We start from the raw sequence: 24,785 nt of genomic DNA on the forward strand, positions 1-24,785 counted from the left end.
AAATATTTAGACGATTTTACTTCTAAGTTATTATTTGCATATAAGAGATCAAGAAACATAAAAATCAAAACTATATTAATTTTTATTTTTATTTCGTTTTTCCTTTATTTTAAAACTTTTGAGCAATAAAATGAAAGTGAATTTGGAAAGCAGCGGCGATCGATAGATTTTAAGGCCACTCTGACTAATCTTCGACGTTTAGTCCATGCATGTTAATTTTTTCATGTTTCTTAATGACAACGAATGTATGTATTTGTAGTTTTCTATAGTTGTTGAAGAAACGTAAAACGAGAATCTTTAGCGTATTTGCGTTGAATAGAAATTAAAACAAATAGAAAAAAATAGAAAAAAAAATGTTTTATAAATTGAAAATGAGAAGAAATCTTATTCATTTAGGAATGAGACTTTTTTCTCAACTCGTTTTGTGCTCAAAAAAAGCAATACTCGTGTCAATATTTAAAAAAAAAAAGAATTCACATGTATAAATTTTATTTTTGATTCATTCGAATCAATGTTATATATGTGTAAAAATTTATGAAAATAGTGGTTTTGTTATTTTTAGATGATTAATGTAATATAATACGTGTTCGAAACCATATCATGTTTGCTGCGTACATTTCTTTGATACATATATTTTTTTAATGCAAATAGATCTGATGTAGAAATGAAAAGTGTTTGTAGAATGAATTGTTTTAAAAGAAATTAAAACATTTACTTGCAATTTTCGATTTGATGGCATTTGAAACTAAAAATAATTATTTTAATTTTACATTCTAAACATTATAGGAATTTTTTCATTATAAATTTAATTTTATTAACGATGATTTTATAAGTTAATATTTTTTTATCTGCATTTTTATTATTCTTAATTTTTCATATTGTAAAAGGAATATGATTTATTTTAAAATTTATTTCTCGTTAATAGACATTGTCATGATAAACGTTACGATGAAAAATATAGAAATATCATTGTTACATGTTGAAACAATAAGAAGTTAAGTAAAATTGTTATAGATAATATGGATGATTGTAATTTTATATTAATTAACATTTCTTTACCATTTTCGAGAGGAGAGATTTTAATGTTGTATACTAAGAATATTGTATACTATTTCCTAAAAATTTCTCTGTTACATGCCATTTTAATCATTTAGCCAATTAATGAATCAATTAATATTAAAGAATTTTATATATTTTTGTATTCAATCATTATTTTTCTTGTATATTTGAAAAATTCAATCATTCTCTGTGCGATTATGTTTAATTAATTTCGTAAAGTTCAATTTATATACATTTTTTTATACAATTTGTCAATTATGACTATTAACAATACAGTGTATTCTATATTCCTAGTGATAATAGAGCAAAAATGTTATTTTTTTCGTAATATTGTACATAAAATAGTTAAAACATTGTTAACTTACGCAGAAATACGTGAAGATAAATAAAGAAATAAAAATATTATAAAAATTTCATTATTGAAACAATCAAACTTCATTGTCAGTAAAATATTAATTTTGTATTTAAATTATTAATTATTGTAAAGTTCATTAAAACTTTAAAACGTTTTTCATTTTTAAAGAAACAAAATGAATTCTAATTAAAATTAATATTAATTTATAATATAATATTTGTTAATGTGTAATCAATAATCAATCTTAAATTGAAATATAAATTTTTAAGGTATGTATGGATTTATTAAAATAAAAATAACATTAATATTACATAAATAATATTTTAATCACACTATTATTCATAATAATAATAATAATACATAAAATATCATGATATAAAATATCATAACGTTATCAGATATTTTTTGAAAAGTAAAAGTTTTCCTTTTTTTTGTTGTTTTAAGAAAATCTGTTCACATATTTTTTCGCAAGAAATTAAAAAAAATTTTCTGATTGCCGTTTCCTCTTCTAAAATATATAATAAAACATTATATAACGTATATGAAAAGAATAGCATATAGTACGTCGATTCTACCACATTGTATATACTATACTCGTCAGAAGGATATATACGATGTGTTATTTCTACCTTTTCAGAAAACTGTCAGATCATAGTATTCTTTCATATAAGAATAAATGTAACTGCCGACCTACTCTGTGGGAAATGTATTAGGTTGGTTCTCTTAGATATATTTATACATATGGGATTTCGATTTTTAGGTGCCACATTGTTTATTGAATTCATAAAGATCTAACGAGAAACTGAATAGAAAATAAATTTTGAAATTGTTTAATCTTATAATTTCTATTTAAAAATTATTTCGTTAGTTTATTTTTTAAATATCATTAATTTTTGTAAAATTTTACACTTATATAAAAAAAAATTCATAATTTGTTGTAGATTTATAAAATATATTCATTTATATAACAAAATATTTCTGAAAAATATTTTTTATTTACCATAATTTGTTATTCAATTATAATAATTTAAATTTATGAATTAAATTATCAGAATAAATGTGAACTATATTTCTATTATTTAATAAAAAATTTAAAATTATCTAAAATTATGTTTTATTATAAAAAAATTTAAGTTTAACAAATTTTATTTTATTATATAAAATGTATTATATTTTTCTTCGTTTTATTTTTGTTCAATTTTTATTTTTATTTTTATTTTTTTTTTCTTTTTTCGTACTGTTTTACCAGATTTTTACAATCTTATTTAGTTTCCATTTTCTGCCATTTTCTTTTCTTCGGTTTTTTTAAAGTCTTCTACAATATTTCTCGCTTATATTCAACTTTCCACTGTTTCTTTTAATCTTGAACAGTTTTCAATATACGTTTCTCAATTTCATTAATCCTTTTTATTTTCGTTTCATTCATTTCACTATAGTTTTATTTTACTTTACTCTTCCATCTTTCTTTTTAAAATTTCTATTCAACTTCTTTTCACCCATCCCATTGTTTTCTTGTTTTCTTTGAAGATCTGTTTCTCTGTTTTAATTATTTATTATTAACTATTCGGAAATTTTTTATTTATGATACAGAAAACAATATTCATTACCATCAATTAAAATTAATCTTTAAAAAAAAATTTCACGGTAATAAAAAAAGAAAAACTAATTGTAATCTTTTCTTCGTTCTGAAAAATAATGAAAAAACACATTCTTCCAATGCGATGGAAATTAAGATATCAAAATTAAGATAACAATTTAATTTGTATTTAAAACCTTTTTTAAACAATATTCATTCTCTTATTGTTTTCAAAGTATTCTTGAAATTTTTATTTGCTGTTATTAACTGCGAAACATTTCGAAAAAATACAAATATAGACGAAGTGAAAGTTAACTTCGATCCAGGTTTAATCCTTTTATTGTTTAAAGAATAAATGGATAAAGATATCGAACGAGGTTTTTCTTTTATAGATTTTTTTACTCTTTTTATATGTTTAAACAATTAACATTAAATTTAAATAAATCACAATTTTGATAAAGTATTATTGGAATTATCATAAATGAATACGGTTTAAAAAAATTCGAAAAAATTCGAAATATTTATTTTTTTTGTCTTCTAAGAAGTAGATATTTCGATAAAATCTTAATAAATTTTAATTTTTCAATCAAACTAGATTTTTAATTAGCTAATAGTCATTTTTATTTATACAACCTGTACAGAATTATATAAATTGGTGCATACGAAAAGATATATTAAATTATATTACATAAAAAGAATTGTCTTTTTCAAAATTATATTACTTTTATATCATTCAGTAAATCTCTCATCATATAATAAAAGAAATAAATTCAATATTTTAAGAAAATGAATAAATAAAAAATATAACATTCATTTTATAAATTTGCAGTTAAAATTATATCATCAATTGTTATTGAAGAAAATAGAATAGATACAATGTATTGTAATGTTTGCATTACATAAATTCTACCAATTCTACCATTCTACCAATGAATCCTATTTCTACAAGATTCTATCTTATCGTCAATTCTAATAGATGTACATATGTATATAGATTCTTATCATAATAGCAAATATCTCGTGTTAAAGCAGAATTTGCATTACAGACAGCCTTAATCACAGATCTACTAACTGTAAGTAAGATCAAAGTGAAATTTCTCCATTTAATCATACTAATGTACATGTTCATATCTCTTTCTTGTTTCTCTCGACATTCTGCTATTACTTTTTACTCTTCCTAATAATCTTTTTTGATATTTTCATCAAAAAAGAAAAAAGAAAAAAAAAACAAAAGCAATATAGTACAGACTATAATACGTTTATATAGACAAATAATACGTTTAAGATGTTTTAAAAGTTCCATTTAAAGATTTTAGCTTTTAGTTTTAGGAAGACGAATACCTCAAATATAAAATTCTTTCTATCTAAAATTTCATTTTTTTTCTTAGTTTACTTTTCGTTTTTCTTTTTTCATATACAAATTATTCATTTTTAATATGTGCTTAGGTTTAGAATTATTCTAGAATATCTATCCAGAATTAATAAGCGAAAGTGAAAGAATATATACTGAAATTAATTCTCTAAAAGGTGTTTGCGTCATACTAAACAACTCGCATAGCAAATAGATAGGGACTAATCTTGTTGCATTACAATGAAAGATTTTAAGCACGAAGATACGGTAAAAATTAGAGAGAGAATCAAATTTTAATATTCTAGTCATTTGGTATCTCGTCTCATTAACATTTTAATAATTTCTTTTCTATTTATTTCTATGTCGAGCATCTCGATTATTATAATTCACAAGACTAACTGATTTAAAATAAAGAATTTATAGAATAAAAAGACACTATAACTTCCAGGTAATTAATATTAATAATAAATTTTAATCAAAAACAAATTTTATTTTACCGAGTAAAAAAAAATTACATCCCTTTTAATTTAATATCTAATGTAAAAAAATAATATTTCATATGCACCAATCTATATTCACTACTATCAATCTTCCAAAGCGATATTTCTATGTTTATATATTAGGAACACTGTCCATTTTTTCTTACAAGGATCTTTGATTGATCATTTGGATCTTAGATCTTATTATTATATAGTATACGTAGATGTTACAAATTAGATTGTCTGGAAAGTTCGTGGATATTTTTTATAGATGATATTTTAATATGAAACAGATGTATTTTTTTAAAAAAAGTTTAACTATAATTGTTTAATGAATATTAAAGATCTATTATTATTGGATTGCTGAATTATCTAAATATTTATGAATTTTCTCTATAATCAATGAATCTTCTGAATAATACTTGAGAATCTTATCTATATAAAACCATATAAATACATTATAAATCAGATATTTTTAAAACATCTCCTAAATTCTAGGAAAATTTAAGAAATTTTCATTGACAGTTTTTCATAAAACTTTCTCTTTCACTCTTTTTCCATGCAAAATATAAAAGAAACTCAGATATTCAATCGAGTAAAAATATAAAATATCAAAATCAAAATTCAATTTCATAAAGTGTGTACTTTTAATTAAATAAATCCCAATTTTTGAACATCCATCTATCAACATCAACGCATTTTCTATATTTTCATCCAAAAATCGACACGAACTTCCCCAACATCCCCATAAAACATACACCATTTACTTGTATGCTATAAATATATCATAGTTCACCTCGCATCAAGATTAATCGATTCATTTCAACAATATTTGGCCGGGTAAGAAGGGGAAGGTGTTGTAAATATAAACGGGTCGATTAAAGGCGAAGGAGTTGGCGATGGCCAAGGCTGGATTCGTGTCGAAATCTTCGTCGGTAGAGGGCGTCGTAGGCTCTCTGGTTCGCGGGGTCGTTGTGGTTTTCATCGTTGTCGTCGTTGTTGTCGGTTGCGGGGTGGTGGCCATGGTGGTGAAAATTGGGGGTTGGCTTGTCGGGCGTGGAGGTTCATAGGCTGGTAATCCAGGGGGCCCGTAATACGCATGCAATCGATTGTTGGCAGGATTAAAGCGTTGACCATTAGGGCGCCATCCCCTTGGTTTATATGGCGATAAATCTGACGTTGCTAGTCCGATACAGAGAAACACGAGGGTCAGCTGGAAAATGGAAAAGCAATTAATGGCTTAGCTGTCGCGCGCTTTCCCTTTTTTTATCCTTTTTCCGGTTTGGTCGCGTTCTGAAATACGGTACGAAGGAAACGTTCCTCCCACGCGGGATCGTTTCGGATCGTTTCGGTTGATCGTTATTGTCCCGATTGATAGGGGAGGGGGTTGAGCATTCGTTGATAGAAGAAATAAAGAGTTGAAAAACAAACGATGGAAATATATTTCTTGTTTCCTCTTTCGTTTTTGTGAATTCGTGTTTTGAGATTTTGAGCCACTGCTTTCAACTTTTTTGGAATATAAATTTTTTAATTTTGGATTGTTTTTAAGTTTTGTATATTGAAAATACGGAGTGTTTAAGAAAGAAGATTTTAAACTTTAAGAGATTTTATTATATTTATATATTATTTATTAAAAAAAAGTGATTAATTTAATTCTTTCAATGATTGTTCCATCAAAATTTCATTTTTTAACAAACGTATAATGTAATTTTTCCATATATGATTTCAATAATTTTAATAGAATATTTTTACTAGTCCATATATTTTATGTTTCAATTTATAATTTTATAAATTTATGTATTCATAATAATTATGTATTCAGTTTGCGAATCGAAGAATATCTTGTTGATTTATTGTGTACGTATATGAAAATCCATATTTCAGTTTTTTCATAAATAAAGATTATTCTCTCTGTATAAACTTTCGTGTCATATATCAAGATAGAAGTTTAATAATATGAAAATTAGTATTATTTTGAGATTGTATTATCGTTCATATTTCTTCTCAAAGAAACGCTCAACTCATAGGGAATTTATCACTTAAACACGTACTAAATTTAAAAATTTTGTATTAAATATGGAGTGAAATTGCTGCTTTTAAAAAATTCGTAAATAAATAATACGTTTTTATTCTATTTAACTTATATATTCTATATTTTTTCAAAATCCAATAAAAAGAAATTAAATAATCAAATTAAAAAATATTACAAATCTGTAAAAATTATGAATAAATTGAGAAACAAGAGACACGTGAAAAGAAAGAACTTTGGTGAAAAGAACTCTTGAAAAGACATCTGCAAATTTTACAAATTTTTGACTTCCATTATTAATTTTTATAAATTCGTATTTCAAATTCATCAAAAATTGAGATAAAAAGTTTATCAAATCAATATAAATATTATTTATTACATGAAAAAATATATTTTAATTATCATGTTTTATTTTTTATTCTTCTTAATTTTAAGAATTAAAAATTGTTAAAAATAAATTTTCATCCTTTTGAGTTCTTGAGTTTTTCAATTGTCTATCAACAACACATTGAGATAACAATAAATTTGAATAACAATTAAATAAATATAAATTTAAAGAATTGTGATGGATCGATAGATATGTAAATTTCAATCACACAACGTTATATACGCGATATATAAATACACAAACGATTCGAGCGTTGAACGAGATCGAAACATTATTAATCGTTTCTCCTACTCATAACAAATCCATTGTCTTGTTACCACGTTTCTCCACATTATTGTTGGCCAACACTGTTAACTCCGCTTCGAAAATTTTGACTGGCTTTTGCCCGTGTCTTTCATCCGTCTTTATATGCGACCACACGTTTATGAGATCGCGTCCAGGTAGCGAAACGATTTCGTTTCATTGGTTATTGCTCACTGTTTCGTAACTATATGCCAGACCTATATTACGTGTTACGAATGGACAAATTGATTCATGACTTCTGCCTTCTTACCACTTCGATGTCAATTTTTTTTTCCTTTTTTTTGGATTTAATCTTTCGAGGGATATTTACATGTACAGTCGATCACAAATACATCCGGCCATATTGAATATTCGGTATAAAGTAACAATAAGTACTCAAAAGGATATATACTTTTGGGACCAATTATACATATGTGTATGTTTTGTTTTAGTTCAGTGATATTTGAAAATATAGTAGAGTATGATTCATAATGCTCATGAATATATTTTACGAAAATGTAATTGAAAAATAAAAAAACAATTTTTTTTTCAATTACGTTCATAAATTTAATCCTCGAAAGATTAATGTTTATTACGCTTTTAAAAGTGCATATAGATTATGTGATGATCTTTTTAATAAAAAGTTTTAGTAAAAAGTTCATTCAATTTAACTATAATACATTAAATATATATTAAAAATAAATTAAATAAAAAACTTGATTTAATAAAATTTCACACAAAACATTTAAATTAATCTAAAAATACAATAGAATCATATGAACTCGAACAGAATAAAAGGATTAAACAGATTTATTTACTCAGTGACTAAGTATTCGAGGATATTATTTGAAATAACCATCCTTTGCTTTCATGTAACATATCATAAGTATCTACACGAAACGGTTAGTTATCACAGCGTATGCAGGATATTTAGTTAAAACATGATAATCAATCTAGATTATTAAAGAACAAATTTACATTCCATCCATATATTATATTATCCGATTATTTTTAATAAAAATTGCCAAAAATATAACTTCTTTACGAATCTCCAGAAAGCAGCATTTCCTTCTATCATCATCATTTTGATGAACATGTCGACGTGTTATCTTTCTTTCCATAATTATTTTAGATATAATTGATTCTATTTCTATTTCAATTTTCAATGAAATTAAAAAAAAAATAAAAAAAAATAATGAAATATAGAGTAATCAGTTTATTTTACAATAATTGAAAGACAATATCTAATCTAACAATATTAAACAATACTTTTTGTGCGAAATTACTCTAGCACAAGTTAATTCTATTTACTTTCTTCTTTTAGAGTCATTAAGTTAAAAATACATCGACAAATTGACCACCATTTTTCCACAAAGTTATTTCCATACAACTTCGTTCGTTATTCGTAACAGGAAATTACGCGACGAACCGTCATGATTTCCATGAATGATGAATATAATCTCCTCTTTGGTCCAGGTGGAAACGGTTTAAAACGCAGCAGCGAAAGCAGTACATAACGGCGTTGTAGTACATAATTTTGTCACGGCTTACGTGAGCGGCGCACGTGTCCCGAATTCCGGATCCATTATGAATTCGTAAGATCGTTGTACCGACAGCTCTTATGCGTACGAATTCGATCGCCGTTCGAAAAACGTGGCATGCAAGCTAATTATCGGATTGACAGTGAAGCTCACCCGATTCAGATCTGGATTCCGACTGCGGACTGCTTAGAACTTGCCGGCTCCCCGATGCCTGCGAGGAATCCTGTGCAACATCGAGAGAATAAGTTCCATTTTCTGTCGACGCTAGATGGCGTTCGTTTTAGTTGTTGGGGATCGAGTTTAATATGTGATTTTTTTGTCATTTAATATTATTTTTTGATGTATGATATATAATTAATTAGTTACATGGATCGAAATGTAAGTTTATCAGGTATAGGCAACGAGTTGAAGTTTAATTTAAATTGATAATTTAAATCAATATGGGATTGTCAGCATCATTTTTCATATCTAAAATGTGTCTATTTGACATATTTCAAGAATTATAGTTATAGAAAATAAAGGTATTGTATAATATTATTTTTAAGTTTTTCGAATAAAGAAAACTAGTATTATTTATAGTAGTTCATTCATAGATTAGATATGAAATAAATCTATCATTTAATGCATTATGAAATTCTTCTAAAATTTTTTTTGTATTTTTTTTAATTCAAGAAATATTTTATTGTACATTTATTTAGAGATTTCATTCTAAAGATCAATTTAATATTCCACGTTAATCTAAATCAATAATAATCTAAATAAATCTAAATCTATAGATTGATCATGATAATAATTCGTATGAACGTTCAAAGACAATTAATTCTCATTACAATTAATTATAATTTGTTTCGTAATGCTATTATCTCAATTCCATTTTGATTCGATAATATCACGTATGATGCAAGAAAGATAATAACAACCTATAGCCCTTGGATATTTATCTAATAAAATACATATTCTCGTAATAAAACAATACAAGTATATCTTTTCCATAATTAAATTTCTCTTCAAATAGATTAAAATTTTTGAAAACATTTATCATATACTAATATTGTACAACATTTTATACATTTAACAATATTATATAAAATTCATCTAGAATAATTTTTTTTAACTTTAATTATTTTTCTGACCTTCAATTTAAATCCATCTTCGTATTCATTCTCAATTGATCAAAATACAGAATAAATTTTCATCAATGCAACGGATAAAGATCGATTGTCACATATAAACAAATCAACAAGCCAATGCGCACAAGCGAGGAATAGAATATTTATACGAAATTTTCCATTTATTTTCATGGAAAGGGGGCGCGTGCCCGTATGAATTAAATGGAATCTATCGATCTACGTCCACTCGAGTCCATTTGTGGTGACCTGTCGTTTCCGCTTTTCATTCCAGCCCCCCCCGTTATCGGTAATCCATAAGTCCCTTTGTGATAATCGCAATCTCAACGAAACCCTCCCTTTCGTGCACGTTTATGCTGTCAATAGATCAATATCTTTTTCAGGGGATGTGTTTGACATTGGCTGCACCCTGCACTTAGAAAAGGGAAAAAGACGAGAGATACGAGACATTCTTCGCGACAATTTCAATCGTTCAATTGATCCATGTTTGTGTTAATTGGTTTGAACAATAGTGTAGAGCATGTTGGACTATATATAGGATTCTTCTTAAATATTTGTTGAATTTTAATCCTTTAATTAAATTATTCATTGGTAATATGCATTGGTGAACAAAAATATAGAAAATGTTTTATTACAGTACACTGCTATTTATTATCGGGACAATAAATAAAAGAATTATTAGATCGATAATAAAGTACAATCGTTTACTTTTCTTCTCAGATAAAATTTTATCTTAGTTATAGTTATCTCTTGGTTAATAGACCATAAAGAATATGTTATGGTATAATAAAGAGTTTGTATAAGAAAATTGATGTAAAAAAAAATGTTGATTGAGTTGGTTTATTCATAATTATAATATTAATATTATAACATTATAACCTCGACTCAATTTTCATTTTTTGCTTTCAAAATAAAATCGATCCTCTTAAGACGTTCCACGAATATATTAAGTATTCTATATAATTCAATTTAAAATTTTCCCAAAGGAAAAAAAGGAAAATAATATTGATAATTATCAGCAAATCCTACGATGCAAGGATCTTCAGAAAAGGAATATCAATTTGCAATAGAAGACAGTCTTTTTTTTTTTTCTCTCTCGATGAATTCTTCGACAGACACGATAAAAATAAACGAGTAGTGGAGTAATGTCTAGTCCGAGCGTCAAGATGAGATCTACGTAACGTTCTGTGGCGGACAGATAGGAGTGCCAGATTGATCGAAAGCGCAAAATATAATACTCCGTATTGGGTACTTTTGTTCTCTGATCGAGTATATCAAGTATTCTGGTCGAGTAACAAGTGGTGCACGCGTCATGTCACGTGTCAGGCGCAATGCACATTGCACACTACGACCTGGCCACGACGGTGCCTTTTACCTGAAAACAGAAAGATGAATATTCCTTGTCGATAAAAGCTCGTACTCTTTGCTCCTATCCCTTCGTCAATCTGTTCGTTTTCATCGTACGTATTGGTAAACATGTGATTTCTTTCTTGAATTTTGCATTTCATTTTTTTTTTGTATCATTTTTGATCTTTTTAATTTTTTCACGTTTAATTCGATAAATTTATCGTTAAATCTTTTCTTAGATTGGATTAAGACGCGAGAAAATTAATTTGGAAAAAAATTATTATTAAATTATTTTAATATCGAGCAAACGTGTGAAAATTTTTATTTATCGTTGTTTTCGTTTTTTTTTTTTTTTTAGATTCTAAATTAAAGGAAAGAAGAAAGTTTTTATCAATGAACGAAACAATAATTTATTCGATATATTTGATTGCAACGATTATTTCATTTGTTTAACATTTTTTTTTTAAATTTGTTTTTTCACGATATTCCATTTTGATTCCGATCAATTTGCGTTTATGAGGCCAGTTTATATTGAACATATACATTATTCATGAATATAAGTAGCAATAAAGTCGTCTAATTAAAATAATTTGCATTATACATATAATTAAAATTAGCCAAAATTGGCAAGCGTTATTAGATTTCAGCGTGGCAGTGTAAATGTCGATCTCTAAATTCAAGGAGAAAAATGAGGGAATTTTCGGGCAAAAATATGGCGTTCTTTTGGTTGGACCGACAGACGTTTATTAAATTTCAGTCCGTTGCAAACGTTGCCTCGAGGAGATTAAACAATTTTATTCCTCGCGTCGAGAATCTTTCTGTTAAAATTGACGGATCAATTAGAAGTTCTCGTAATATATATTTTTTTTAACGTGGTTTCAATATATTTATGTCGTTGAATACAAAATTAAAATTGAAACCAGGAAGTAACGTTGAACAAAATATTCTGTTGTCAAACTATTATATTTTATTCTCAGGATTTTATTAATTAACTATTTTAATTAATTATTCATATTTGTACGAATTTTTTTAAATTAATATTTTTTAAAATTGTAAAATTTCTATTTTTACATTCAAATTTATAAGAGAGAAAGAGAAAAAGAAATTTTATTTAGAATTAAATTAAATTAATTTCCAACATTATAATATATTATTATATATGTTATTATTAATACATTATATATATGGTATAAATATACATTATATGCATCCAATCCATGTTTTCACAAACATTTATTAAAATTTTTTTCTCATTAATTACATTTACTTCCTTTAGATGTATTTATTACATCTTCTGTCGTCCATGCAATCATTCACAATAATTATTTCATTCAAACATCGCAGAGTTGTCTATATACAAATGTATAAAAAGAAGAATATCTTTATTATAATAATATTTATAATAAATAAACTGCAAATGTTTCTTTCAAATTCATATTTTTATGAATACAACTAAGAAAATATTATGTGTATATTTTCGTGTATTTAAATTTCTTATATAAATGCAGTCTAGTAATAATCCTTTCATGACAATGAACTCTTCCAATCCATACGAACTATGATATTCGATATCAATATCATTTTATTGAAAATTTTCTTGAGAATAATAATTTTCTTGAAATAAATAATTGTTTGCAGGTAAGAAAATAGAAATCATACATTAATACATTCAAAATTACGTGATTTCATTTAAAAAACAAACTTGATCTTCATATGATGTATCTTCTACATCTCTACATTATTGTCTGCACTATTCAATTTTAATTTAAAATATTTTTTAATATTATTGAAAATCAAATCAAATTATTTTGTTCACCCTGTATATAGTCATTGATGAGGTATAGAATATGGATCATTATTTATTACAAAAAATATGGATAGTGGAAAACATGTAGCAAAGTTATATCGATTCAATTCTTAAAGGATTAAAACGAATAGTTTAATACATCTTTCATTATATTCCATTATATTAGATCGTATTATATATTCCTTTACTGTTTCAATTTATAATAATGTCTAGTTAACTATCACGAAATTATCTTTACCAATTCTTTACTATAAAATTGGAATTAAAATAAAATATTTTTTCTCATATTATTCATAAGAAATAATATTTTTCTTCCTCTCTCGATTTTCACGAAACCGAGAAAATTCATCAATCCGTTTCTAATCACATTTAATATAGTTAATATAAAAAATACACGATAATTAAGAATCAATTTTTCTCGAGTCCATTGCGCTCGTTGCTCTTTTCACTCTGTTCAACACCGACATAATGGACACTATTTCTGGCATCCTGACGCCTTTGCACATCCTTCGTCAGCATGGTCATGATAAACCCAATGAGCAGCGCTACACAAAGGCCCACGTGCACCGGAATATCCCCGTATACCTCGAGCAACCGACCCATTATCAGAATGAGAACAATCCCGTAAACGTTTCCAGCCACGTTCAAAATTCCCGCCGTTATCCCCTCGGATTCCGGATACGTGTATTCCGCGCACATTTCGTATCCTAAGGCCACATATCCGACTAAGAAGTACCTGCGGAAAGTAATTGCGTTTTAGAGGCGGATTGGAATCAATTGCAAGTGAATGAATTCCAGGGGAAAGAGAATCTCTTGGAGGACAATTTTCGATTATGAACAAGTGCTGAAATTTGCGATATGATTTAAAGGGAAAATAAAATTTGTTATTTATAAAATAATAATATGAAATTGACGATGAAGATGATAAATATTTAATTGTATAAAATTATATTTTTGTTTTCCATTTCTGTTTTATTAATTTTTTCTTCCGTTTATTTTTTTTAAATTAATTTTGGTGATTCGATATCAATTGAAATCATTGATCGAGAGTTATAAATTTTGGAAAAGATTGATTTGGAAAAAAATTGGTTATTGTACAATTATGTTTTATTTTTAATTTTAATTTCAATTTTAATTACCAAAAAAAAAAAAAATAAATATTCTTTATTATAATTAGCTAAATCCACTGAAAGTTAAAGTTAATAAAATACCAAGTTTTAATAAAATACCAAGATTTCGTTTTTTTCATAAAATAATTAACAAACGCGAATGAAATAAAATTTAATTTTATATTAAATATTTTATATTCAAAAAAATATTTACGAATTTGAAATGGTTCGATATTAATAAAAACACGATGATATATGTATTTGTATACAGTACCCTAGAAAAACGGAGCCCAAATACACCATCCATTTCATTTCGAGGAACGTGAAGGTAGAAAAGAATATCTGGCCGCCGAGCGAGAGAAAATACACGACCACAGCCGTTTCCCTGAAAGTATATGTGTCCAATTTCGTTAAAAAATATTAAAAAAAAAAGATACATATAAATATAAAAAAAAATATACGAAGCGCATGTTAAAATAGTGAAAGTATCGAAAGGTTGATCCATTCTTATATCTATAACTAAAATGAATATGATTAGCATTGTTGAATTTAGAAACATTGAATTGTGAAAATTTGATGAATGTATGCGTGTATATATTTCAAGCGTATTTATTTATCTTTAATTTTATCGAATATTCGATTAAATTATTGATATTGAAATATTAAAACGATCTCCAAATATTTCCTATATTTTTCATTTCGTATCGTTTAAAATGGATCTTACATTATATTATTTTATTTAATATTATTAATGGATAAAATAATATTTGATAGAGAATAATTGTATCTGAAATATTCAATAATTATTGACAGTAACTTTGCTTGAAATATATATCCAGAATTCTTTGGCCAATAAGCGGCAATAATAAAGAAGAATAAAATAAAATTCATGCAACGATAGAAGAAGATAATAGAAAACAATTTGACAGAAGCGGAAGATAAATTTTCATAAAAATTTTCTTACTTGTACTTATGCGTTTTATCGAGAATCACTCCAAAACTGACAGAACCTATCATCCCTGTAATGATCAAGACCAAACCGATTCTACCCGCGTCTTCCTCACCATTCTGTAAAATGTTCAACGTTTCATAATTCATAAAATTTCATAAAAAGAATAACTAATCCTTTATTACGTCGATACATCCAATATTCTTTCTAAAATTCGAATTTTTTAAAGATAAGAAGAATAAATATTCCTCAAATGCTGCTCAAAAACTGTTATACCGTTTTAATCAGCTCACCTCGAAATGCACGAGATATATTTGATTCAACAATGTTCCCACGGCGTTTAAAACACCGATACTCAAACCATACGAATTGCAAAGAGACATATAATACTTGTTCTTGAACAATCTCTTAATTGGTTCTATCAAACTTTCCTCGACCTGCATTTCATTCAATTTTTGAAGAGCTCGTGTTTTACTCGGTGGTATTTTTGGATCGTCCTCGAATACTGTACAGAATAAAATTTTCCCTCGTATATATTATATTCCTTTAGAATCCTTTAGATATATATTATTATATGAATTTATATAAAAAAAATCAAATAATTATATTATCAAAATAATTTTAAGAATTTTTATTAATTTATAAATCTTATTAAAGGAATTTTCGTTAATTCTGGAATACCAAGGATTTTCTCGATATTTCATTTATAAATTAAAAAATGATTCTTTTCTTAGAAATAACTTACGTATTACGATCAATATAAGTACAACTGTTAAGATGATAGCTACGCCCCAAAACAGATGCGACAAGCCAGCGCCAATATCATCTAGATTCTCGTGATTTTTCACGATTATCGGTGTAATTAAGAAACTTAAAGCTATCCCCATTTGGTTGCCAAAAATGCTTAATGACGTAGCCGTGGAAAGTTCGTCGGCGGCGAACCATTGCGCTGCCAGACGTCCGGGTAACGTTAGAATTATAGTCTGAGACGAGAAAATAATAAATAATAAAAATAAAAAACGCTTAATTTATAAATAATAACGCAATTAAATTAATGAATAAAAAAATTAAGAAACACGTATTCGATTATATAAGATCACAATGTATTATATATATAAATTATATAAAAATGATGACTTATTGTTACTTCTTTATAATATCTCAAAATAAATGTTGCGTTTTCTTTTTTTATTTTTATCGCACGATGATCATTCCATAGACTTGGAAATAACAATATATCTCGGAAGAGAAGTCACAAAAGTTTCATTAAACTCGAAATGCAGTCAGTGAACGAGAATAAATCTTTCTACGGAGATAGTGCCTCCGGGTTAAATCCATGGTGCATAAAGTTCGACCAGACTTGTAATTCCTTGCATTAGCAATAATTTACGACACATTTTCACATATTCGTTTCTACCATGTTTGTGATTCGCCCGATTATTGCAACATGTTCGATCTCTCTTGTTTGGGCAAAGCCTGCGAGTGTAATCCTTGAAACACGTGAAAACTCGATTTTAAATATTTTCGATGAAAATTACGCGTGCAAACTGATTAAACATGTGTACGAAATAATAATAATTAATGCAGATATAATCGATTGTGTTTCGAGTCGTATATTATAACCGTTGTTTACTGATTGATTTATTGTGTCGCTTATCTTGTTTTATACTACTTGTAACTGGAACAGTCTGATATAAACAGAGTCATATCACTTGTACCACGTAATTGCATGTCATTTTTATTTTTTTTTTTAATTTTGTTTACTTTTTTTATTTTATTCGAATTATCCATTATCGTTTTTTTTAGCATTTGATAATTATAAATATAATTATTTTTTTTCTTCTTTTTTGATTTTAATTTTATTCTCCAGGATATATAAGATAAATCGATTTAAATCTCTAGTTTAATTTTTATTCGAAATGATTTTTTATTAAAACTTACTTTATTTGCTTTTCGATTTTAATAATTATAAATATACTTTTTCTGGTTTATTTTTTTAAGAGATCGAAGCGATTATTTTTTGTAATATAATAAATATTTTTTACGTTACAAGATAAATTGAATAAATATTATTATTTGTTTTTGAAATGAATGAAATCTAACCTGTGTAGAAGCAACCAAGGATTGTCCAATGAAAGTGACCCAAAATCTGTCAGGACTGACAGATAAAACCTTAATCCACGAACCAAAGCACGTGATACAACATCCTATAATGTTACTCCATCTAAGCCCCCATCGGTTCACCATGTACGTGGTAGGAAAGATGAAAATCAGGTAATAAGCCATAAATGCCATTGCTGTCCAGTCGACAGCCAATGAAGAGACTCCATAGTACCTGAGAAATGTTTTTACTTTCAAATTTCAAATTTTTCTTTCTTAATATTGCTGAATTCTATTTATTCAATTTATTCAAATTTTGTCAAATCCAATTTTTTAATGAACCATAGTAAGAAAATAAAGTTTTTTAACTTATGTAATATCATTGAGTCTATTTTGTCTATCTGAAATTTTTTCAATGTTCTAGTCTTTCAGAGATTTAGAAAAAATTTATAGTTCATTCATTATCTCTGTTTCTAGATTAATTATTAAAATGTTTCTTTAATAACAATTGAAAATAAAATGTTGATAATTTTTAAATGGACCCAAAAATGTTATAGAAGATTAAATGAAATGATATCATATAGATATTTTTACATGTTTTGAAATATGATATTGAAAAACATGCTAATTTGGAAGAATTAATTCGTTATCTTTGCTTTGTCATTTGGGAAATGGAAACATTTTATTGTTTGCTTATTTACTCTATTGTACATTATCTGTTTGCATTTTGTATTAAGAAGAATGTATCGAGAGTATATATATAGAATTTGTTTAAAAAGTCAATAGTTAATTTTAACGTAGATGACGAACATATTACGAGTTTTTATTTGATTTTTGATAGAACAAGAGGAAAATTTTAGGTCAATCGTTACAAGTTTTTGTCTTATAATTCAATTCCTCAGAAATACAAAAAAATATAAGTCTTTATTTTGAGATATAATAAATGCAAAAAAAAGAAAAATTACAAAATAAAAAAATAAATTAATAAGTTACTTAATTTTAAAAGAATGTTTCGATATCTTTTGACAAAATTTTCAACAAAATAAAAATTTTTAATATACTAAAAAATATTCTTAATACTTTTTGAGAATTTTTTCAATTTATATAAATGTTATATATCATAATTCGAAAAAATAAAAATTCAAATACCTGCTCACTATATTGCTGACTATAGAATATTGAATCCATTGGAAGTTGCTCATTCCCGTGTACACGATAAATAAACCCAGAATCAGCCATCGTTTCTTGTAAATCTTCGTTTCCAACGAATTACCATTATTTTTCTCATTCCCATTCATCGTCTTCACCACATTCTTCACGCACAATACCTCGTTCAGATCCTTCTCGTCCGTCATTCTCATCCTTTCAAAAATTGTCAATCTTCCCTCTCAATTTAATTAAACGAATAAACAACTAAACACGATCAAAATTTTTATCAACAAATTCTATATATATGTATAATCTAAAAATCTAAAAATCTGATACCTATCTCTCAGAATTTTTTCATATTCTATAACCTAAATATTTTCTTCTATAAATTTTTTCGAATTCTTCACGCGTGTTCCTCTTCGATCGAAGAACTTACGAAACTTCAATCTTTTCCATTCACAGAGAATCCGGTGCACACTTTTCACGATTTCTTTTCGAAAACCTTCGTGTTCATCACCTTCAATAGCGAAACCAATAACCCAGACTCTGCATGCACGGAGGAGCGAATTCTTCGAACTGGATTCAAAATAATCGCGTCTCCATCTCGATCAGAACACAGTGTGTCTACACACAAGTGCCATCGCCTTATCTCGATACGCGATTAAACAAAAGATCGTCTTATATTTGCGACTGGCTATCTTCCGTATTTGTCGTTATCGCGACTTTTATCGCATCTCGCGTCGATCTTAGCTACGAATCCAATCGATCCATACTTCAGTTCATCACGAGCCGATCGCGAGATCGTCTATCGATCACTTTATCGATACATCCTCCCTCCTCATCGTCTCTGTCCAATAATTTGCCGATTTTGCCCTCCTTTTATTTTTCCCTTCATTTTGAGCGTTAAACCGGTTAGAGGTTTCGTGAAATTCGTGACAAAGAATTAAGACTCTTTTATGACATCCATCAACAGCATGATCTCGATGCAAACACATATTAATCTTGGCGCTTGTCTCGAATGGCGAGACGTTTATGAGGAGAAAAAAAAAATATCTGACGCCATTTTATACGATTTGTCGGTTTTAGTCAATGTTGCAATATTACGATTTCAAATGATTCTTTTGTCTTTCTTGTTGTTTCTTTGTTTGGAAATGGGTGGCCTCTATTCTTTTAATATGTTTGAAAAATAATATATTTTTTATATATTTGAAGATATAGATATATTTGAAGAAATATATTTTATATATTTGTAAGGAATTGATTTTGATAATAATATTAATTTTATACTATTTATATTTATTTTTTTACCATTCTCTTATATTTTGATCTATTCTCGTTTTATCAGAGGATAGTAAGATTAATCGATTTTATAAAAAATAATAATTTAAAAGAAATCTTAAAATTTTTTTCTCTTTAAAAACAAAGAAAACTAATAATTAATTATATAACACTAATAATAAAAATAATAAAATAATAAAATAATTATAAAATAATAATAAAATAATAAAATAATTATCAAACAAATTTTCAGTTTATATTATGTAAATAGAATCTGTGATAAGTTATATAATTGTAAGTCGTGCTTATCGTTGATATCTAATTTAAGCTTCTGTTTACTTTTCCATCGATATTTTCAGGTTTCAAATCTCGTTTCAAATCCTATTCAGAGGAAAGTGTGATAAACAATAAAGTAAAATGCCAAGACTTCGTTTCGATTATTCTTTATCAATATTGTGTAATCATAAATTTAAATTTTAATTCAATACATTTCGTGATCGTTGCAATTGTATAAAATATTTTATGTTCATAATAGTAAATAAATATCGTATAATAATGAATATAACAGAAGTTTATTAGATATTACATTTTAACAATAAAGACAATGCAAATTTGAGGCTCTCTTTGAGTTACATAAGTTTATAATTTATTACAAAATTAAACATCTCCAACACAATCCTCTCCATAAACTTCGAGACACTCTTAAATGCATTAACATCAAACGGTAACATTAAAAAACGTCGGAAAAACTATGAATGACTGAGTGGTGCATACGGAAATTTTTTTTTATTTTCCATTGTAAAAATATGTGACATTCGCGTGTGTGGTACAGTACCAAAATTTACGTCCTGCAATTAAAAAATTATATTATAGACGATTATTATAAATATTTCATTTGACAAAAAAATATTCGATTAATAAAATATATATTAAATATATCGAAAATCTTTCCCTTCAAAATTAATTAATTAATGATAATTCAAAAAAATTATATACATATATTACATAATATATATTAATATTAAATAATAATTTCTCTTAAGAATAAACAATCTCAAACAAATTTCAACTCAAACTCTACAAGATCGAAACATCCTTCTTAATCAATTTTCCAATCCAAAATTAAAAAAAAAAAGGAAAAAAAAATCACGAATTATATACATCTAATTTCAAAATCTATTAACAATTTTATAATTTCGATTCTCATTTGCCTTATTTATATACGTATATACACAACAGACTCAACAATTATTTATCGATTCTAACTAACTTCTTACGAAAAAATATATTATCTGCTCTGAAATATTTAATTATAAATATCGACACGCTTCGTACGACACGCAAAACACGACTGTCGTAGTTTAATTTTAAACGAGGCAGGCACGCAATGTCGGTACTTCACCACATCACGGTTACCTTAACATTATACGCGCAACATCGCTCTCTTCTTTCTCGTTTTAAATTCTTTTTTTACTCCCGATAATCGTTCTATCTGTACACACGCATACCTGTACCATGCCCCAAATCATCCGCTCTCGAAACGAGCCCTCGAAAATATATTACAAATTACGACGGATCGCTATCGTGTTACGAAATTGAAAGTACAAGTTTGTTGTTTTATCTCGTTATTTCGTACGGATTAATATTAAAGTGTCTCGTTTACATGTACATATAATATATATATATATATATATTTATAATATATAATATTTACGTATACAATATATCGTACATTTAACATATGTCAACTATGTTAAACGTATAATATATTTTATATTAAATTATATTCAATATATATATATATATATAATATATATACAATTATATATATATTTATTTGTATTTGCATTTATATTTATATCTATACACATTTAGTCTAACGATTACTCGTATTGTATACAATTTATTGTTTATTTATTACTATGTAAACGTTTTTTGAGACTTTAGTCCAGTACAATTGATATTTTAACCTGTTAACGTATGTGTACGTTATATATATTACAAACTATTCAATTCACCGAGCAACAGTTCACACAGGCCGACACTCTGAATGTAAAAACACGTGGAAAAAGGTTACTTTTTTTTTTTTTTTTTAAATATTTTATATTTCACTTCTTCTCAATATTATACTAATTCTTTCAACCCTTAATCTCAATACTTTTTTACTTTAGATGAAATTTAAATTTCTTATCCGATTACTTGGCGTCGTTTTATCGTTATGGTAAATTAATTAATTTCGAGTTTAGAATTTTATCACTTGAGTAGAATTAATGAATTTTGAGTATTAATGCAATGAATGTTCGAGATATCGATTATCTTTGGCTAATTGATTTCTTTTAGCAATCAATTCGTGTATTTTCGTCTTTGATCTCGACGAATGTACCTCTTATCCTTGGTCGAGAACTCAACTTTCGATCGAATAACATACACACACACACGAACACACTTTAATTTATTTTTAATTGGATAGAAAATGAAAATTTATTTAAGAATTTAGATACGAGACTCATTGTGTAAATTTTTGTCTTAGTTTTTAGTTAAAATTAATCCACATTAAAATATATGTAATTCGATTATAAATACACTTTTACAAAAAATTATTTTATTTATAAAATAATAAAAAATATTTCTAACTTTCTATAAATCATAACTTGTCAATATTATCAATTAATAATATTACTGTAAAAAAATTACATATGATTATCATGGATCGATGGAGATTTGTGAAAAGAAAAAAATAAATCCTCAATTTGACCTTTATTTCTTTTCAAGAAATTTTTTTTTACTGCATCATATAATATTTTGTTAAAAGAAACAAAAATTTCAAAGGAATCAATCCACAAGTCACAGCCGAATCATTCTTTCAAAAAATGATTTTAAAATTTCCAATAATAATTCTCAAATTTTCTTATAATAATATAATAAAATTTGACTAGAAAAATACTATAGTCGTGACATGTAATTTTTATACACCCTATATATATATATATATATATATATATATATATAAGAAGAAGAAGTAGAAAAAATCATTCCATCTACTCGAAAGTCTCAAAGAACAACTAAGAGGAGGAAGAGCATGGAACGAAATAACCACGGTACATCGCCACAGGAATCGAGTTCCGGTTTTCCGCTTTGAAAGCGTCTTTGGCCAAACGTTCAACAACCTCTACGATTGAAATTGATCGAAAACGGCCGATCGCCTCGATAATATTATTTGGCACGGTTCAACGTGTTTCGTGTGCGTGTGTTTACGCCGTTCGTCGTGTGTACAAACGCGTTAATTCCCTCTGCACAAGGAGTACAAGGCTCGTACAAGGCTCGTACAACTCGTTGTAATTTCTGTTCCTCTGAATTTTAACAATACCCGACACCATATTTCCCCGGATGCCACCACGGATCTACACCGTATAAATAATTGAGGATTTTCCTGTTTTCTGTAAACCAGGAATTGAAACGGGCTCCTCCTGCTCTTTAGCTTCCGGTATCTCGAAACTCAACGCGATTTTCCATTGGAAAGTTAAGATATCTCCGACCTGTATATGTATGACGGCATAACGATAAGTTCGTACACGTTATTTCAGCAGATGACTACAACAGATCTAATTAGTTTTAGCATTGTGGTGGAGTAATTTGTGGTTCTTCACTCTTGAAGAAGAGAAATGAGAAATGAGAGAGGTGATGGATGTCAAGGATTTGAACATAATATAATATTTTGTAATTTGTGAATGTATTTTTTTGACAATTGAAAAATTTTAATCTTAATTTCATTTTGAGAATGTTGTATATGCTAAATATATCAGAGTAATAAAAAAGTAATGAATAGTAAGATTGTACGATTATTTTTTAATAAAAATTTTTTCAGTAGTAAAAGATAATAAGATTTGGAAAAGATAATCTCCATAAAATTTTTGACGTGACACAAGAGATTCGAAGTTTTAAATCTTTCATAGGTTAATTTATTCATATAAAATTATTTTTATATGAAAGATATATATAAAATTAAAGATAATAATGATGTTTTATAATATCTCAAAAAAAATTTGTTAATCAATATTCTTCTGAATATTTTTTAGAATTATTTTACGAGATTAAAATTTGAGTAATTTGCAAATACAAAAATAAAAAAAAAAGAATGAAATTTAATCATTTATAAATCGAGTTCCATAAAATAAATCTTCTTTATTGGAGTACTCGACTTCGTGAGTACATATTGAACTTGATCCAATCACTGTCAAACAGCTTCGAGAAATTTGATCGTGGCGAATATTTGTTTCAGACAATTGTTCGATGATACTTGGTTTTTTTTTTTATTTGGAAAAAATTAAAAATAATATAGAACGTTACATAGAACGTTATTTCTAAAACAAAATATTCTAATTCCCAATTAAAAATTTGTTGTTGGCCATAATAATTTATTCAAGTTAGATTTCAATTTAATTAGTAAATCAATTTTTACATTTTTACATTTTCTCTCAAAATTAATACATTCGGAATACCAAAATTCATTTTACAATTAATAATTATTAATATTCAATTTTAGATTTATTTCAACATCAAACAAACTTTCCCCATATAATTTCCAAAACAAAAATAACGATGTAATCAAAATTCATTACTTCAAATAATCACTTGTCTTCATTTTAAATAAAACATATTACATTTCAAATCCATTTTGAATCATATTATTTAACAAACATTCGATCAAACATCATTCATTATATATAATATTAATCTCCAAAATACCCAAATTATAAATTTATTCAATACAACGTTATTTCGATTCCGACCACCAAATTCTATGTTAAAATTGTATAAAAGACAAATTAATAATAAAATAAGTCTTCGAACTATTCAGT

At 26.5% G+C, this 24,785-nt stretch overlaps 1 protein-coding gene across 1 annotated transcript; it reads right to left on the reverse strand.

Annotated features, from left to right (window-relative positions):
• Positions 1-12,677: 12,677 nt before the first annotated feature.
• Positions 12,678-19,274, reverse strand: LOC122719621 (feline leukemia virus subgroup C receptor-related protein 2-like). The gene is made up of 8 exons (XM_043945584.1): positions 18,985-19,274; positions 18,649-18,912; positions 17,503-17,734; positions 16,145-16,382; positions 15,693-15,904; positions 15,415-15,518; positions 14,725-14,835; positions 12,678-14,077 (listed from the first exon to the last, which is right to left on the reverse strand). The coding sequence occupies exons 2-8, from the start codon at positions 18,858-18,860 to the stop codon at positions 13,750-13,752; spliced, it is 1,437 nt and encodes a 478-aa protein (XP_043801519.1). The 5' UTR covers positions 18,861-18,912; positions 18,985-19,274; the 3' UTR covers positions 12,678-13,749.
• Between the last annotated feature and the right edge of the window lie 5,511 nt (positions 19,275-24,785).

This window comes from Apis laboriosa, unplaced genomic scaffold (genome assembly GCF_014066325.1).
Source record: "Apis laboriosa isolate Shangri-la unplaced genomic scaffold, ASM1406632v1 scaffold91_cov154, whole genome shotgun sequence".
Lineage (NCBI taxonomy): Eukaryota > Metazoa > Arthropoda > Insecta > Hymenoptera > Apidae > Apis > Apis laboriosa.